We start from the raw sequence: 20431 nt of genomic DNA, 5'->3' as shown, positions 1-20431 counted from the left end.
CCATGGTTCATTTTCTATACATCATACAAAATTATGATCTCTGTAGAAACAAAATCATACCAATGTACATGAGGCATATAGAAACAAGATTTATGTAGAAACAAGATAATGGCCTGTATGCACCAAATGAAATTAAGCCTAAATTAATTATATTCTGCCCGAATAACATTAACTTTTAATTTAATTCTATATTTTGTAGAATTACCTTAAATGTATTTAAAACTTGGCTAATTTAATGCTAAACTTAAAGTTGGTACAGACCAGTTTTAACTTTTAATTCTATTTGTAAATCAGTAGAAATTCCTTTTGTGGCTCTTCGATGTTTCAAAATGGACGATTATTCCGACTATTTAGATGAAATCAACCGTGTTATTCCCATCAATGGACATGTCAGGGATCGCCTGGACCCCTTCACATGGTTTTCAGAGGAGGAATTTAAAGCAAGGATTAGATTGAATAAGCAATCGGTGTTGAATATCACTAATAGTTTGCAAAAATGAACATGACATGGATTCCATATCAAATTTATTATGACGTTTAATTGCTCCTTCGAAGAATAGAAAGAATTAAATTCAAAGATATCGTTTGATCTTACTTTGTTGATAATTGTCATAAAAGCCGTAAGACACCAGATGAGAGTCTATAGAGTTTCGAACTACAAGACATCCACACTACATACAGCAGTGATTAAAATGTTAAATAAGAAATATGTCTTAGTGACCAATCTTTACACTCTTTTGTCATATATAGGTTGTGTATATAGTGTGTGGTTTGAATGGAAAATAGAATTTCAATTACAGTACAGATAAATATATTTGGTTAATTGTTAGTTGGTGCATACAAAAAATAGAATTATCTTTAAATACATTTAACTAAATCTATTTAAGGTTTAAAATAATTCTATTCCTCTTAATTTGAATTTTAGATGGTGCATACGGGTCAATACCTAGGCATGATTAATATTTTTGTATGAACAATGAAGGAAATAATTTCTATCTATCATACATATAGAAATCAGATTATTTTAATGCATGATTTACATATAGCAAGATTATTTAGTTTTTAAATCGAGAGTGCGATGGTCAGTGAATACAATATTAAAAAAAAAACAGTCCATGCACAAACCATGGAAATTTGACCATGCAAAATTTCAGCTACACATTTAATTTACAAATTGTCTCAGCAAATTGAAAAATAATGTCACAACCACATAATAGATAGAAGAAGTTCAGAATAAAAGGATCAGTGATGGAAGACAAAGTAGAATGTTAAAGTCACTGATATCACATATGAAGAAATAAACACTATATTCCGAGAACAACCAGATGTTTCATGATAATAAGCACTTTCTAACTGTCCATTTTCAGATCTATAATAATTACGGGCGCCTGTAAATAAAACGAATTTTAAAACTGTTATATACTTTAAAATGTGAACAAGTATTTTTTTATGTGATGCACCAGTTCTATAAATACCTACCAAATTTCAAATTCCTACAATAGGGAAAGTTTTTGGAAAACATTAAAAGTGCCAATCTGTTACCTCATTACATTTATATTTTATCACAGGCAACCAATTTTAATTTGACCAATAGTCAACTTTACATTTGCAACAAAATACTTCTATATGTAGTCATATCAACAACCAAAAAAGACATTTCCCACTCACCTTTTCCATCGGCTGTTTTAATATCTAAATATGAGGATTCCCCTTTCCCTGCCTCTGTACGAGCCCAGACATAAAATCTATATTGTTTATCAGCAACTAATCCAGTGATACGAGCACCAAGTTTTGAGGGATTAGTTATCTGTGTTTTTAGAGCTCTTATTTTTCCTAACTTTTTTCCTGAAACTAAATGAAAAAAGAAAATAAAGTAAGTAACATTCATTCAATTATTTAGCAAAAGATTTATCTTTGTCATCGTTACTAATAAAATTGTGATCTGTTATTTACTATCCAAATAACACACTATATGTAGGCTTCCGCAGATATTTTGAAGTTGTGAAGGACATTGTGATCACTTTGTTTACTGCAGAAATTGAAGTTTTTATACCTGTTTGATAGCTTATACCATAACCTATTAATATACCATTAGGTTCATCTGGTGGTAGCCATTTTAATACAACATATGTCATACCATAAGCTTCTGTATGTAAATTTCTCACAGGACCAGGTTCTACAAATAAGAGAAATTGTTATTTTTGGTTATCTCCCTTTATTTTTATCTTCAAAACAGGGAGAAACTGAGCACAAATTCTTCTTGATGTTTTTGAAAGCCAAAACTTTGGCTGTCACTTGGCTTTATCATTCATTTGAATATCCTAGAATGGCTATTGGACTTATTTCATTGGACTTTACCTTTGAATAGTGGATCATGACGGATCATTGATCGTGATGAAGATCGTTTTCTCCTTATGATCAATAAAACTATTAGACTATATTTACCTCCTTCTGGTGTGAAGAAGTCTATAGTTTGACTAGGTGGACCAGTATAATGAGTATTTCTGACGGTAACTTGAGCACGTAAAGCAGTATAGGCTGGTAGATTAGATAACGCTACACGAACATCAGGTCCATGGTCTCCTTCCTTCAAATCAAACGATATATCAATCTTCTTCATTTTAAAACGACCTTCACTAGATCGCCAATATCTCAACTGGAAAAAATAACATGTATTGCTAATAAGAACTGTATTATTGGCACAGGGATACATTTCTCACCAGAATGAAGTATCAGTTATATTATAACTTTAATGTTCCATATTAGTACTCTATCAATAACGTTTGACAAATTAAATGGAAACTAAAGGAAACCTTCCACAAACTGCTAGTCCTGAGTAATTTTACTGAATGTTAAAGCAGTAGAGGTGGCAGTATCGATAGATAGTCTTGTTTGTGCTTTTGTTTTGAATCATACCAGATATGTATAAATATCTTCACTCCAGTATACAAATTCTCAATTCTTAAGTCTTTCTTTCAGAATTGTAAACTTACCTGATAACCACGAAAATGTCCTCGAATTTTATCTTCTGTAGTATCAACAGCCTCCCATATAAAATGAGCTATATGAGGTTCAACAGAATATGTAGGGTCTACACGAAAATCTTTAGGTGATATCAATGGCTCTGAAAAATATCACAAATTTCAATAAGCACGATAATAAACCTAATTTTAAAAGTAAAAAATTGAAAATTATATTTTTGAAATTTAACTTCTATAATCATGATAATAACGAAATTGCAAAAATCAAATGTTATAAGTTCCTCTTTTTCTAATCTATATGCAAAATACATTCTAACAATTTAGTTCTGCATGGCAATCCAATCTTGTATTTGTTGATGAACAACTGAAATAGATTTCTATTAGAGCAGTATGAAATAAGTAAACTACAAGATCAGCCAATGGCTCCCCTATACAACTCTGCCTTTTGTACAATCCCATATAAATAAAATATTTGGACACATGTTAGTCAATAATGTAAAACTCGAAAAAGAACTTCTAACTTATACTACTTATGGTAGCTGAGATAAATTAATTCTTTATAATAACTGTTAAAAAAAAATACGACAAAAATGCTCATCCAAGTGAGAATTGAAGGATGCAGAAAATTATGGTGCCGTCGCCATTCACATGTGGATGCGTAAAAAAAATGGAGGAGGATAATAACAAGGCAACCTTGAAAATTGAATAATGGGAATAAAATTAAAAGAAAGTTACAGTTTATTCAAATATATGCAGGTTTGATATCTTGTGAAATATCTAAAAGTATTAAATGAGGGCTTTTGGTGCCCACCTTCAAGAATAGGGCATCCCCCTTGCCCCACCACTGAGATCAGCTTACATCATTATCAATTTTTTTGATTGGTGTACATGTATAGTTCAGTTCTTTACACATGTCCTAAATTATAAAAGCTTGTGCTTGAAATAAGTACCAAACTTACCTCCTTCTCCAGAATGACCATGATAAATAAAAGCAGGTTGATATGATGCTCCGAGATTATTCTCAGCTTTAACTTGTATTTCATATAACCCATAAATATCATCAACTTCTTTTTCAAAATGGCTGACAGATGGATCTGCTACGACTGCAGACTCCCAGTAGGTGCTACCTTTTGGTCTCCAGTAGACATGGTAGCAGAATGCTGGTCCATGGTGTAATAACCGATGCATAGGCTAAAAATAGTAAATGATAAACTTTAAATAATTCATCCTTTTTTCTGTTTGATTATTTTGGTCCCATATGCCACAAAGATACAATGAACAGTGAGGTACTTAAATGGTAATTTTCCTCTCTACGCCACTGTCATGAGCCTCCATGAAGAACATTTGAGTCCTTGTACTTCAATATGTTCTTGTAAACTTCTCTTGCTTAGTCAGGACAATCAACGGATGGTAAAATTCCCCACGTCTCAATATCTGTAAATCAGTCATTTACCATTAAGTCTATACACTGCATATTCTGGAAACATGAGAATTGCTACTCTTTTTTTTTCAAGAATATGTTATTTTTCATTGTTTGTTGATATAAGCTTATAATTTGATATGTTATATTGGTATATTTAGTAAATGTTCATATTAAACCTCTGGTTCTAGTAAAATCCTTAAAGCCATCATAAAAATATCTTCCACTAAAATTACTTCCTTATTCAAACTATGGCAAGATAGTCTTGATCATTTGACACCAGAATGCTCCAGACAAAACACATTTATATCAATTGTCATAGGACTAATTGACCTGGACTAATTGTCTTATTATATTCTCTATTATCATACAGATCACTAAATACAAAATTATTCAAAATTAAATTTCTTAAGAACAGAGCGATGGTCATTAAGTCCATTCCCTAAAGGCTTTTATTTTATATCTAAGTAGAAAGATTTTCTTAAAAATGTCTAATTATTTCAGATTTTTATTTGTATTTAATATTAGAGAAATTCATAGCTATCTGCTTTTTAAACTTAATCCTTACTCGTCTTTTCTCGAGACTGTGCCATTTTATAGAGCACTCAAGTTCATAAATGGATTTTTCATAATAATTTTTGCAGTCAATTAGCTCAATATATAGATATATTTTACATCACATTGATGTAGTTTTAAGTTCATTTCAGCTAGTAATATTCAGCACATTACTTCCTATTATATACCTTGATAACAAGGCAAACAATACTCAGATATTCTAATTTAACTTATATATAACATTGGTGTATGATGTTGATGTAATTTGACAATTTCATTATGAGACCATAAATGTGCTTTTATGACTTGTGTTTATGTACTTTTATTTATGAAATTGATATACTTTGCACTTAAATATACATGACATTCACTTATATGGCATTTTTTCACTTCAATTTATTCACATGACTTGTACAAGCTAATTGGTATACTTCAAATTGTTTACAAAACATGTATACAAGACATGGGTGTACTTCAATTTGTTTACAAGACATTGGTGAACTTTAATTGGTGAACTTGTAATTTATTTACAAGACATTGGTGAACTTATAATTTATTTACAAGACAATGGTGAACTTTAATTGGTGAACTTGTAATTTATTTACAAGACATTGGTGAACTTTAATTTATTTACAAGATATTCATGTACAAGTACTTGTTTACATGACTAGTGTACAAACCAATTTACAAGACATCAGTGTATTTTAATTTGTTCAATAGACATCAGTGTACTTTAATTTGTTCAACAGACATCAGTGTACTTTAATTTGTTCAACAGACATCAGTGTACTTTAATTCAATTTACATTCATTTACATGACTTTGGTGTACTTTAATTTGTTCAATAGACATCAGTGTACTTTAATTTGTTCAATAGACATCAGTGTACTTTAATTTGTTCAATAGACATCAGTGTATTTTAATTAGTTCAATAGACATCAATGTACTTTAATTTGTTCAATAAACATCAGTGTACTTTAATTTGTTCAATAGACATCAGTGTATTTTGATTTGTTCAATAGACATCAGTGTACTTTAATTTGTTCAATAAACATCAGTGTATTCTAATTTGTTCACTAGACATCAATGTACTTTAATTTGTTCAATAGACATCAGTGTACTTCAATTTGTTCAACAGGCATTAGTGTACTTTAATTTGTTCAATAGACATCAGTGTACTTTAATTTGTTCAATAGACATCAATGTACTTTAATTTGTTCAATAGACATCAGTGTACTTTAATTTGTTCAATAGACATCAGTGTACTTTAATTTGTTCAATAGACATCAGTGTATTTTAATTTGTTCAATAGACATCAGTGTACTTTAATTTGTTCAATAGACATCAGCGTACTTTAATTTGTTCAATAGACATCAGTGTACTTTAATTTGTTCAATAGACATCAATGTACTTTAATTTGTTCAATAGACATCAGTGTATTTTAATTTGTTCAATAGACATCAGTGTACTTTAATTTGTTTTTTAATATAAAATGATAAAAGAAGAAGTTAATCTCCTCCCAAAAGATTGACAAGTCATTTAATAGAAACAATGTTTTGACTAATTATTGCACCATCTGTACATATTATCTTTTGGCTGGAAATCAAATTAACTTGAAATAATATTATTAAATAGAATGCACTTGACATGGCATGTTTTAATTTCTGACACTAATATTCAAAACGTATTAAATTTAATTCTATTAATAATCATTGAAGAAAAAGTGAAATATTTAGACTAGCTAAGAGATTATTTTTTTCTAGAGGCTCTCTGTTAAGTGGATAACCATGTTGAATTATGACCCAGTTAAGAGAATTTCTATTGGAGCTGTATTTTAATATGTCGATCCCTGTTCTTGTTTTTAATTGTGTCAGCCATGTTTACTTAAGAAACAATGCATCGATGACATCAGAGACGTAATCATGTTAAAATATTGCATGTTACCCCCAAGTGTTTTTAAAGAACAAACGCTTCTGTGATAATGAGAGGATGAAGAAATATTACAGAACTAATAAGTTGACAAATGTCAGTTTTGTTTCATTAAAAGTGCATCTAAATTCTTGCCAAACCTTATTCTATTTTTTGTTATGCAACTTGTCTTGTTCTGAGTTTTATATGAGCAGTCTTTAGTTCAATTTTATAATTTAAGGATTCCAAAAGCATATGTTGCACCCAGAATTCTGCAGACCTTCCCAAAAAGACTGTAACTGTAGTGTCATTATTTACTGAAACATTCCTACTTCTAGCAATTCTAGATCACTAAAACTTCCCAACTTCTTAATGAATACCATTATCAACCATTAGAATTAGTTTTTGATTAGAAACTAGAATTTGCCAAGGATTTCATACGGTTGAACTTCTTGATGTGACAAGGAACATCCTATTTTAATTATTAAATTGTGTATAATTGCAATAAAACATTATTTGATTTAGACTTACCTCCCATTGTATAACCAACATTCCTTTTTTATCAGTTCTGGTCCGAACAGATTTGGGATTACCGTCTGGTCTATCTGGGGGTGTGGTACAATTTCCAACAGTTGACTCACTAGGTTTACTTTGTCCAACACTATTTTTAGCAATAACACGAAAAGAGTATGTCCCCCACGGAGACATTTCCACAAACACATTGTTCATATCTCCTGGAAATTTTTCAAAATAATCAAACCAATGGTCTTTATTTTCGGAAGTGTTAAATTGCACAATATATTTTGAGATTGGGTCACCATTATTGGGTCCTGGTTGCCAGGTAATTTCTGCGGAGTGACCATGACAAGTATTCAATCTAACATTAACTGGGGGGTCAGGAACACCTGAAAATAATCATTTATAAATATGACAACATGAAATTGCATTTGTACAATGCTACAAGGGCTAGATTTAAAATCAGACATAAATATTGGCATGGTGGCGTATAATCTTGTGGTTTATGGTAGTATTAATCTTACAATAACCTCAATATCTGATTGTGTGCTAGCCCAAAAAACAGGTTTACAGGTTACAGTGGCAAAGACAACAATTTTGTAGCATATTAAGCTAAAATACTCAGCATTTCAGTTACATGTAAATCATATTCCAATCTAGAACAATGAATCTGAATCTTTTTTTTGTTTTGACATAGATCAAAAAAGTAGATATATATTTAAAAAAATAATAGTGTATAATTGAATTCAGCACTGAATCAATATTAACTTCACACTTCTATAGTTTTAAAAAGATCAATTTATGTCATTATAGAAATGTATGCAAGTAGTTACTTTGAAATATTTCAATTCACATAAATAAAGGGTTTTAGAATCTGTCAGTTTTTCTTCTATAATTTGAGGTCTGACATGTTAAAACACAATAGAAAATTGACTATATAATTACGTTACGTTTAGCTCGAGTTGTCAACTTTTATAGTAATAAAAAAAAATAGTTAAATAATGATTTAATGATTTACAAATAAATCGTTGTTTGACTTCTGACTTTATAGAATATCATTAATTTCTTGAATATTTTATTGTTATTTTATTGAAGACCAATTTGCATGCTTAAAGTGAAAGAGTCTTGAAATTGGAACCAAAGTTTACTTGAAAGAAGCTTTTGTATTTGATAACATTTACTGATTAAATATGTAATATTGCACAATCTGAATCTGCAAACATCTTAGAAACGAACTAATGTCAAGTTACACATACCAAATTAGTTATTAATATATTATTAATCAAATAATCGATAAGAGATGTTGTAAAGATGTTAGCTCTATTCTACTTGAATCAAATCTGTCACCTGCAGAAATCTATACAATCAAATAACTAGTATTAGTCTGTTCTGATATTATGATTGATATATTGTGGGTGAGGTTCCATATGGTTTGGTAATTTGGTTATAAATACAATATGTAATTGAAACTACTAAAGGTCAAGGAAAAAGATTCTGTTAATTAAGTAAAAACTGTTATGTGGGGAAAAAACAAACATAAATATGTAATGTACTCATAAAAATAACGAATTTCAATTTATGATTTATGGTTACTGTCACAAAGAGTGCTGATTGAGGTCTTCTCTCTCTGCTTATTCCATTTTCACAAAGGCATTACCCTTTGGGTGTATAGTAGACCACCTGATGCATTTTTGTTACCATGTTTATCAACTCATAATGCCTTTCTGAGAGACACATAGCCCTTTCTGAGAGACACATAGCCCTTTCGAGAGACACATAGCCTTTCTGAGAGACACATAGCCTTTTTGAGAGACACATAGCCTTTCTGAGAGACTCATAGCCAATTTATTTTGGTATTTCATTCCAACCATGCGTACCTTTGGAGAGTTTACATGGCTAATAATGTGTGTTTGGTATCTTCATTCCATGAATAATTAATTTGTTACTGGGAATGTCAACATGTCCATCCTTTCAGAGAAGTCTACATGGCTAATAATGTGTATTTGGTATTTTCAAGTCCATGATAAATATGACAAATGACCGATCTTTTATCTCCAGTACATAAAAATATAACACTATTTCCCAGTATACTAAACAACATACATGTATATAAATAATTAATGCACCAATCAATGATAAAGTAGAAAAGTTAGAGAAATTTGAGAGAGTGTGGCTCCCACTGGAATGCAGTCAGGAGAAAAAATATAGCCATTACTGTGTGACAACATGCAATCTAGTTCTTCTTTATTAGTTCATGTATTCATCTATCATCTATATTTCAACATGAATAGCAACTTGGGCTTCATGTACTTCAATCCCGTCTATCAGTCTGGTGTTATCAGGATAACAAACTAGACATCATTTATCTGGTTTTACCAGGATAACAATATATTCCTTGTCTTTTAGATCCATTGAACTACGCTGCTGATATTAACAGATAGCCATAGCTCTGACTAATATTAGATTCTGTCCACCATATGTCTGATTTTACCATCCACCAGATGTTTGATTTCATCATCCACAAGATGTCTGATTTAACAAAATATCAATAGATTCTGTCTTGTTTTAGATCCTGTCCCCTACATGTCTGATTTTATTTAAATGGAATGAGGTTCTGTCTATTTTTAGATCCTGTCCAACAGATGTCTGATTTTACTAAAATATCAATAGATTCTGTCTAGTTTTAGATCCTGTCTGCGAGATGTCTGATTTTATTTAAATGGAATGAGGTTCTGTCTATTTTTAGATCCTGTCCACCAGATGTCTGATTTTACTAGAATGTCAATAGATTCTGTCTAGTTTTAGATCCTATCTGCGAGATGTCTGATTTTACAAGGATATCAAAAGGTTCTGTCTAGTTTTATATTCTATCTGCCAGATATGTGATTTTATCAATAGGTTCTGTCACTATTGCACAGGCATATTCATCTTAATTTGTATTAGCTCACACAGTCTCTACGAAGCAAGATTTCATAACCGGACCTTGCAGAAGACTAATAGCCTCTAGGGACTGTGGCAAGGAAGTTGAGCTGATCTAAATGTGATATATTCCAACATAGAAAAGTAAAATAATTCAGATGTCCCTTGATACAACACAGATTCCTTTCAATATAATCTACAGTCTGTCTGTACAATCTAGGTTAACTTAATGTTAAAGCTGCATGACATTAGTTATTAGTACTCACTTCCTATCTGTTCACATTTTAAAGTCATCAGCCTATGCATGAGAAGGTATTAATTTGGATTTTGAAGAAACATATATGCAAAAATGAAGACAGCCAAGGCTATTATGGGTCCATTAAATCTTATAAAATTTTAATATAATACTTTTCTATTGAAAATTTTCTGATTGAAAACATGTATGGGATATTAATCGTTATTGATTCTGACAGTATGAGCAAACCCTTTAACAACAACCATCAATAAAGTGGTTTGCTTCAAGTTTTGTAAATACATGTATATCTATTCAGAAAGCTTGAAGAACTAAATCTAACATTGGGAATTGCTATAAAAAGGAATCTTGAAGCCTTAAAGTCTTATTTAGAAATTCAATCCAAATACCAAGATTATGCTTGGCTTTGTCATTCATTTTCATCTTGAATTTGACTCACTTCATAAGTACATGTACAGCTTTAAGATCTGAACATATTGATTGAGATTTGGATAGGTTATATCTGTTATCCCCTTTTGAGTTCAACATAAGTTATTAGTAAATATGTAAATCTAATAATGAAAATGTGATTTCAAATTAGCTACAAGTGATAATGTTTAGTTCTGAAGACCATATGGCCCTGTACCAATTACTATATATTATTAATTTGATAATGTACTTGTAAAAGATTAGAAGATGTACAGTATACAGTACTGAAGATCTGTTCTATCTGACTGGACAATCTAATTAATTAAATAGCCACCTCCTTATCTCATTTCATTAAGTGAACATTGGACTAGAATAGATAGTCCACTTAACTTATTTCATCAAATGTTTTGGTGGCAGCAAATTATGATTATGTAGTAAACAAACTTGTTTGGACCTGTTATGAAAGGGAACAAAAACAACTCCATGCAGTGTGGATTTGGCCCAATCAGAGGCATTGATTTTTTATGCAATTTTCCACTTAAACATGAAGCACCAGCTCAAGAACTGGATGATTTCCTATATTTGGCACCACTGACAATCTGAATCAGTGCTGAACACAACAATGGAAATAATCTAAAGATGCTTTAATAAAAAATATAGTAAAAAATAAAATGAAAACTATACTTACTTCTAACAGTTAAATGAGCACTGGACATGTCCATATCAATACCCACTGATACAATACACATATATACACCACTGTCATTTTGATTTACATTACGTATAACTAAAGTATTGCGATTTTTATCCGTTTTTAAAACGTATTTTGCATGATTAGATTTGTTAATGAGTTTGCCATTGTGTTTCCAATGTAAATGAATTCTATCACTATCTGATGGTTGTGTAACTATTTTACAGACAAATCTGGCTTTTTCCCCTTTATCTACTATCACACTTCTTAACTTTTCTTCTATTCTGATTAAGCCTGAAAAAAAGAACAAAAATACTTATACTAATTTCTTAATGTCTAGAATATGCCTTAGAATAAACATAAATCTATGCAATGTGCATCTAAAGGTCACAGAAGTGCAAGAAATTAAGTAACGAAGGAAAAAATTCTCTAATAATAACTTTCGTATGACAGTTCAAATCTACTATATCTTGTTGACATTTGTAATTAAACTAATGCATACATTTAAAGAAAACGTGTGTCTTTTAAAGTAAAGTACGGCATATTTTATTAATTTATTTAAGTTCATCACATGTTAAAAGAAAATTGAAATAAAAGTTTCAATTCTAATACCAACATTATCTGGTCTTGTCCATAAGCGTCCTGAATGACCCAGGATGACTATTTATCTCATTTCATATGTACATGTACCTATACCAGGTGGTGTCTAATCTCTCTTGTTGTTGATGATGATGATGTTATTGTAATGAGTTAACTTTTGAAGTAGTCTAGCATTATTCAATTTAAATAATTACATGTACATAGAGGGCCTACGCACACATTTAAATTGACAATCTGAGAGAAAAATTAAATTATCTCAAATTCTAATATCTTATTCTATAGAAATGTTGCTTTAACTGTATTAGTAGTATGGGAATATCAAATGCCATCTTAGGACCATCAATAAATAGACATACATGTAGTTACTTTAATATTATTAAATAAATTTTGACTTTAATTCCATTGTCTACAAAGCTTTTAATGACTGGGTCATAAATCATGGTAATAACAGTCTGTGGCTTATATTGCTGACTTTATAGGAAATTCATCAAAAGAAAAGAGTCTAATGGTTTCTGAACATCACACATGATAGACTGACCACAAAATATCCAATAACTCATACTTTTAATTTAAAATATACTGATATTTCCCATCTTATTCTTTCTGCAATTGATTAATAACACCACGTTGACTGGAATGGAACTTTTGCCAAGACACCAGTGTTAACAACTGTTGAAGGATCTTCAATGATCACAACCTATAACACTTCAATTTGTAGCTTTCCAAAGAAGAAACATGAAACACTGTATTGGCCCAAAAGAACTTAGTAAAGGAATCATGTTTCATGCTTTCTCAATGTAATACAATGTTTTTTTCTACTGATGTTTCTGGACTACTGCCCTTCAAAACCCTGTGAAGGTCTAGGAAATATTTTCATAATAAACTTCTACCCTCCTTATGGTTTAAAAGGTACCTTTTTTTAATCACATGGACATATTCATTTGATGTGTCACGGCTAGGAAAAAAACAACTATGTGCTGAATTTTATGCTTCCTTCTCTAGACATTGTTTTCATACTTATATGATTTGGGAACACTATCAAAAACAGGTTGAAATACACTAGTTTAAACCCGAGAAAGGTTGTAGGAAGGAAGCATGTTTTTAGAACAATAACCTGTAATGCAACAAGCTTTCAGTTTTGATGTCTTCCTATCTTTCATTATTAATGGCTGTTGAGATTTTTTACAACATTTATTTTCATTATTCACTTAGAGAAGTTGTTAAATTGTCAGAGCTAAACTAATTCCTGTAATTCTTAAAACCAGTGGCAATAAAAATAGGTCAATGCCGTAATTTACAGGATATTTTCTTTGGATATTTTTTATAGATTTGCTGCACATGAAATCAGGGACTTCCTTGGGGGACATTTAAGGATATCAATTGGCCTCTAAATATAAATTAATCTATCACGAATATGTCTCATAATTGTATTATTCTGGCATGTCTTGCTGAGAGTGTGTGGGGGAGGCTCCTTTGGTTCTTTCATTTCTCGTGCTTCTCAACCAACATGGCCTTTCATATTATCAAATCCAAAACACTTTCAAAAAAGAATAGTATGTAAGAATTAATACTTTTATCTTATAATTAAGGAAGTGAAAAAAAAATAACATGTTAACTCTTACTAATTAGTATCTGTAAAGAAATCTTATAAAAGAAATTGAAGATATTTTTTTTCTAGTATTGAAAACGCTTCAGTAATGATTTGAGTGTATTTGTTCTCAGTGCTTCAGGCTATGATAATGATAGCAGTCAATCATCTTATCTTACTTCATCTAAAATAACTAGTTTTTATTCCGTCAAAGGTTCTTCTCATGCCTGACCTTTGCACATCTTTAGAAACCACCTGAACCTTTGCCATTACTTTTCACTACAAAATGTGTTAAGTCCAAACATAAAGAATTGATTCATTTATTCAATTGTTAAACTTGATTGAATGCAAATGGAATTATTTGAATTGCAGTTTTAAGGTCTTACAATTCAAGCATTTTTTTTTTCTTATGACAATCTGATCCTTCTGTGGCATACAAATGAAAGAAATTTCAATATGAATATAAAAACATCATTAATATGCATAGAGGAAAGGTCTTTCAAAGTCTGCTACTAGAACCTGCGTTAAAACAAATGATGGGATCGAACCTCTGAACTTGCCGAGCAACTACATCATATAAACTCAAAATGTTTATGATCAATGACACAGAAATAATGTCTTGTACTAAATCAAACCTCACAGAAACCTTAATATTCTGTTCCAAACCCAAACCACAATCGATGTCACTTAAAAACATGACCAATGAATGAAACCGTTACATGAAGTACTTCCAAAGCGAGGCTAATGAAATCAGTCAACAAAGACATCTGCGTTTGGTTACAGAATAAACTGACCCTAGCTTGCCACAATCAATCTATTTCAAGATAAGGATTGGGCAGACAACCAGCTCTTCTGTGTTGGAGGAGCAGGTGTTAGTTAGAATTGATTCCTTAAATTATTCACCGAATAAATGTCATATCTAATTCATCCTGGCTTTATTGATTGCTAACCAATGAAAATACAAAGTTACAGAACTAATGTCGCGGAATTTTATGAAAATAGCAATAAAATTTGATTTGAAAGAAAAGCGCAAAGGGAAAATCAATACAGACAAAATGCACGACAAGCATTTAAATACGACACTAAATTGACCTTGATAACAAAACGGAATAATAAAAAAATAGCTTCACTATTTTAACATAAAATCATTGGGATTTTTTCACTTCATTACGTTAAATGGAAATGTGACTTTCCTGCTTGTCACTTAATGAACGTAATAAACAATTCTGTCATAATTCTCCATAAACTAGCACCTGATGCCACTCTGTCAAGTCAAACTCTTTCATATCTTTGTCTTTGTTCCAATTTCGCTATTAAGACATTGATAATATTCCTAATTATTTCCAAATTTCTTCAATATCACAATTGTAGTATATCTCATTATGTATTCTATAGTGGACAATTTTAACAAGCAATTTCAACACAATTACATGACATTTAATTCTAGAACACAAGTTAGTGTTTCAATAAAACAATGACTGGACCGGTATGAACCTTGCCATTACTTTCTATTTTAATATTTCACCACCAGTTAGTCTACCAACGTTGATATTTAATCAATTCAATAAACATGTTACTCTTAAGATAAATTTTTAATTCGATGTTTGATATCACCAGGCATGTTTATCATTGAATATCTACCACTATCACAGAATTGTCAAATGATCTTATTGAACTCCTAACCCAATAAATTACAGTATCATCTTATTTCTGATCACAGATAATACATCTTAAAAAAGATATTTTAAATATCATGATATTATAAGTCCCTAGTAATGACAAAGATAAACAATATTGTTTATGAAATAAGTAAATACAGACAAATAAGTAGGTAGATTATCTGAAAATCAAATACAATGTAAACTTTTTAATCATTATAATATATATTATCCAGAATTAGCAACAATACTTGGTCTAATCCTGTATCTGAATGGCAGATCAGGTGTGGTTTCTGGATTTTTTTAACTAAAATATTTCTTCTTTAAAGGGATATTCAAGAGTCATCTTAATATTTGCTTTACAAGTTATTAAAGCGTTCTTTATCACTGTTCAGATTTAGAATATGACATCTTGTTATTCTACAACAATGCCTCATTTCATCATTTCCAGGATGTTATGTTAAGGTAATCGTGTGCAGATTACTCCATATTGTGATGTCACTAGTCATACCTGCATGTGAGTATAATAAAAACTGTGTACAATTTGAATAATTAGAAAAATCAGCAGGTAATATGTTATCTCACATTAGTCAACAAATATAACTAGGGACCTCCTAGAGAAGTTATGTCACTTAATTATTAGTATTTCACTTCCATTCTGTATCATATGAATTCCATCAGTGCAAGTATGATAATTTTACTCTGTAAGACCATAATATACATGAGAGTTTGGCTGCTACTGATTTGCTGGAATGTACCAATGATACAAATTATATAGTCAATATTTATTAGAATATATAGGTTAGGTTAGGTTAGGTTAGGTTATATTCTTCCAATGACTATTTCTAATCCTATGATGTCTTCATAATAATACTTAAATCTGAGTTCAAAATAATTAGGCTAATGGCTAAGTTATATCAAGTTATAGACAAGTATCAATATATATAGAGTCATATTATGTGACAAAGAACAATTTGCGCTATAGCTGGTAATATTCTAGAAGAATAAAATTGTGTTTATTTCTAATTGTCTAAGTGGTAAGATTCTGAAAATGAATGAAGAGAGGAAGTCAATGACATAGGTCACCCACTGAAGAAAAAAAATGAATATTCATATTGTTATCATCTTGTAATATACTGATTGTTATAAACTGCTTCACCACTTCCTAGAGCCAATAGTATGAACAAGACATTCAAACAATTTAGACAGCACCACTTCCTTTAGCTGGACCCCAATTGTAATGGTTCTGAGAACGATTGCCTGTTTACACTACACAAAATTCATCAGGGAGTTTTGATCAAAGACTTAAATTTAGACATAAAGATGTGAAGGAATTTTAACAATTAGTGAAAAGCCATTCCTAATCTAAAGTTAGCAATTAATATAAATGTAAAGTGTGGTTTTAATATGACCTGACAATCACTAAAATCACTTTTCCATTTTAAAATTTATTGACTCGAGTCACATCTGTCCGACAATCCAGTCAAAGAATGGGGCTTTTAACTCTAATTCATCTCGGCCATTGTTAGCAGTTTAACTAACAGATTTCTATCATTGTCATGTTTAATTTACCGACGTTACAGCTCCCTAACGGAAACCTGATTCCAGTCTTTCAGGGATTAGAGGAAATGAAATAAATGGCCCTGCAATTCCTTTTGATTTGGACAAAAATGATTTGTGTTTTTCCACAAAAGATGTTCATGCTCCAATGAGTTCAATGAATTTCTGATGTGACAGCAAAACAGGGATACCATGTTAGTGAACAGATTCTAATATAGCATTGTGTCACATGATCATCTTTAAAATTCCTCAAAAAGCATCACGAGACTGTTAAGACCAGTTCTCATACTTAAATTATTTTACATATCTCATGTTTCTGTGACCTATATATTTTAAGTTTATTATCTCCCTTGAAAAAATTATTTTCTTTCATCTAACTAAGCTGAATGTGACATTAATTGTCTGTTTAGTGTTGTTCTTTGTAGAGATAGCGCCTTTCTCACTTTTTTTTTTTTTTCACTTGATAAAAGGATTCGTACCAAAACGTAGCTACATTTACTCTAATTGTATCGACTTTTTACATACTGTTTGCACGTGTGATTTATTTTTTCCTCTATGTCCTATAGAATAAAGATGTGGATATTTTTTTCAGGCCGATTTTCTTTGTCTCCTTAAATTTCTTTTAGCACCTCAATATATGTATATAGTCATAGTAAAAGTAAAACGCTGCAGTAGGTGTATATATAGGTTTCCATAATACATATAAAAAGTTTCCTTGTGCTATTAAGGATACAATTTACAAACATCATAAAAGCTTCAAAACAAACATTAAGTGGAAGAATCTTCTATTTTCCAATATTCATCAAGTGTATTTTAAGCAATCCATATTGACATGCTATAAAGAATTCCAATATTGGCACTATTAACAGATGGTTATAGAAAAACACGAACATAAGAAAGGTGAATCACCCATTAGTAAGCAGACATATTGGAAAAAGTATAAAGAGAATGGTATAAAAGGAAGATAGTTGTCTAGTGTTTGTCTAGATCTATATTATAGTGTTTAATCTGGAGTTCATTATGGTGACAGTATTCTAGAAATCAAGTAAAGTGTTTTCTGATACTGTTGTATAACAGATTCTTTCTACCACTACAAGGGCTGGTGATTTCAATGTATAAACCTTCACATGGAACTAAAGCTAAAATATACTTGGATATTTGGAGTTCTTTTTCTGAAATTTGAAATTTCCAAAGAGATATGAGGGGTCACTTAATACAACTCTGAACTTCAACATTCTACTCTTCCACACCACATATTACAGACTTTCATACTTAAAATAAAGCCTCATCTTATAATATTTGATTAATTCAAAGAAACTTCCTGTTTTTCCAGTAAAGTGTCTGGTATTTTCAAATCACATGTATTTTCAAGTGTATGCAGACTTTTAGTATAGTCTAACCTGTAAAAGATAACCTGTTATCAGAGAAACCCAACTCAATTCCACTCCACGCCTTACATGTGACATTTGAACAAACTGACATGCTGCGAGGAATGTCAATTTCCACTCGTTTTATGTGTTGGGATATAGAGTCAACTAAAAAACAAGATTAACTGTCAATCTGAATTTGGAATAAAGTTCAAGCTATCTCTTGTGGCTATCTACATGTACGAAACAATCGGAAATCATTATCACCCTCAATACCAAAAGAGTAGACAGAAATCACACAATATCGACATTGAAAGCAAAACACAAGACTGTTTTTTTATGTCTCTGTGATGTTGGGAGCTGGTGTAAGAGGAAGATAATAGTTATTCGATCTAGAAAAGGGCGCTGAAATTAAAATAGATTTATTGATCAAGAGAAGGGTTAGTGTGTGGTAAACTGTGCTTTCAAGTTTGTAAGATCAATTACGTCTGACTAGCACATCAATGGATTAATCTTAGATGGAAAAGAATTGATTTCTCTACGAACACTATACATTTGTAAACAAATGTACAACTTTGTGGCTTACGACATGTCCAAGTGGTCTCTTTTAATCTTTCTAGCAGACGACATCGAGATCGGTAACAAAGGGAAAGAGTTTTTGTGTAATGAGGTAAATAATCCTGAGATAGGTAGTGTATGAGAGAGTATTGTTTGAGTCAGGTCTTCTGGGACGTGGCGGCCATATTGATAAAAGCAAAATAAAGTATATTGAATATAAATCGTTTGATTATTAACTATTCTATCATTGTTAGTATAACAATGATGGCACGAAAATGTAAATCTCAGTTGGAAGCAAGTAGAATTCATTACTAACACATTGAAAAGTAGGAGCCACGTACTGTATAAATAGAAAAAATAGTCTTAAAGCTTAATTTCACCAAGCTTTATAATGATTGACAGATAGCGTGGTGGGAATATCAAGCGTGTTCTTACAAAACTTATTAACTTTAATGTAAAGGAATCTTTCTTAAATATACTGGAAAGTTACATGGTAGAGTTAACTGTCAATCTTGGCCTATAATTGTTGTAATTGTCAAAAGTATAGGTTTACATGGGAGCTAACATATCTTTACCTCTATTGGAAATGAATTTTTTGTTCAAAAATTTCTCTGCATTATAAGGCTAATAGCGATACAATTAGCAAATATATATATTAAATACACTTGATTGTTAGACCCCTCCAAAGCATTTTTACGTTTTACTGTGCTTATTTGTGTTTTATTGTTTATTTGGCTTAAAGTACACAAATTCACAAAAACATATAACACTTCTTTAAAGTACAAGCTTAAAACTTCATATTGTAACCTTCAACCTGAAGAGTTCAGTACATCTCAATTCAAATACATACCATTGCATGTCAAAATATGTCAAAATCAATAAATTAAAAGAAAACTGACTTAAATTTATATTTCTTAAAAAAATATATCTTCCTGGTTTTAATCAAATGTTGAAATTTTCAGTAATTTTCTGGATTCCTGAAGTTATTTTTCAGTAATATTTGAGATTATTGGTTCTTGACATGACTTAGTTTGGCTTAGCTCATCACGATAACATAGCCCCTAGCTATTTCTCTACTATAATACTTTTATTTCTTAATACTTTACCAGTTTCTTGACTACACTACAACTAATCTATCGGTTAATTTAGAAAATTCTACAACAAATCTTCCTCAATTTAATACAACTGCTTGGTAAATGAGTGATTCTTTAAGGTGGCATGTTGTGTGTAATTTGGCAGTTTAGATTTAAAACAGATCAAGCAGAAAATGAAACATTATTCAGAGAATGCTCAAGAAATTCAACTATTTAATCGCAAAACTAATTTGTTTACATCCTTTGTTCAGTGGTGACTACCAGTTCAAAAGTACTGGTCAGGGCATAAGAGATGTGGCCTTGCCTTGAGGAAACTAACATCTCTTTTATCTAAAGGCATCCATGACTGTATTGTC

At 30.8% G+C, this 20431-nt stretch overlaps 1 protein-coding gene across 1 annotated transcript; it reads right to left on the bottom strand.

Moving 5' to 3' along the window:
* Positions 1-1242: 1242 nt before the first annotated feature.
* Positions 1243-18538, bottom strand: LOTGIDRAFT_153779 (hypothetical protein; the record flags this gene model as incomplete). The annotated part of the gene is made up of 9 exons (XM_009059790.1): positions 1243-1388; positions 1669-1845; positions 2054-2176; positions 2446-2656; positions 2994-3124; positions 3941-4172; positions 7395-7768; positions 11648-11944; positions 18457-18538. The coding sequence occupies 9 exons, from the start codon at positions 18536-18538 to the stop codon at positions 1243-1245; spliced, it is 1773 nt and encodes a 590-aa protein (XP_009058038.1).
* Positions 18539-20431: the final 1893 nt, after the last annotated feature.

This window comes from Lottia gigantea (assembly GCF_000327385.1).
Source record: "Lottia gigantea unplaced genomic scaffold LOTGIsca_4, whole genome shotgun sequence".
NCBI classification, from domain to species: Eukaryota; Metazoa; Mollusca; class Gastropoda; family Lottiidae; genus Lottia; species Lottia gigantea.
The sequence above is the reverse complement of the archived record's forward strand: the minus strand, read 5'-3'. Positions and strand labels throughout refer to the sequence as shown.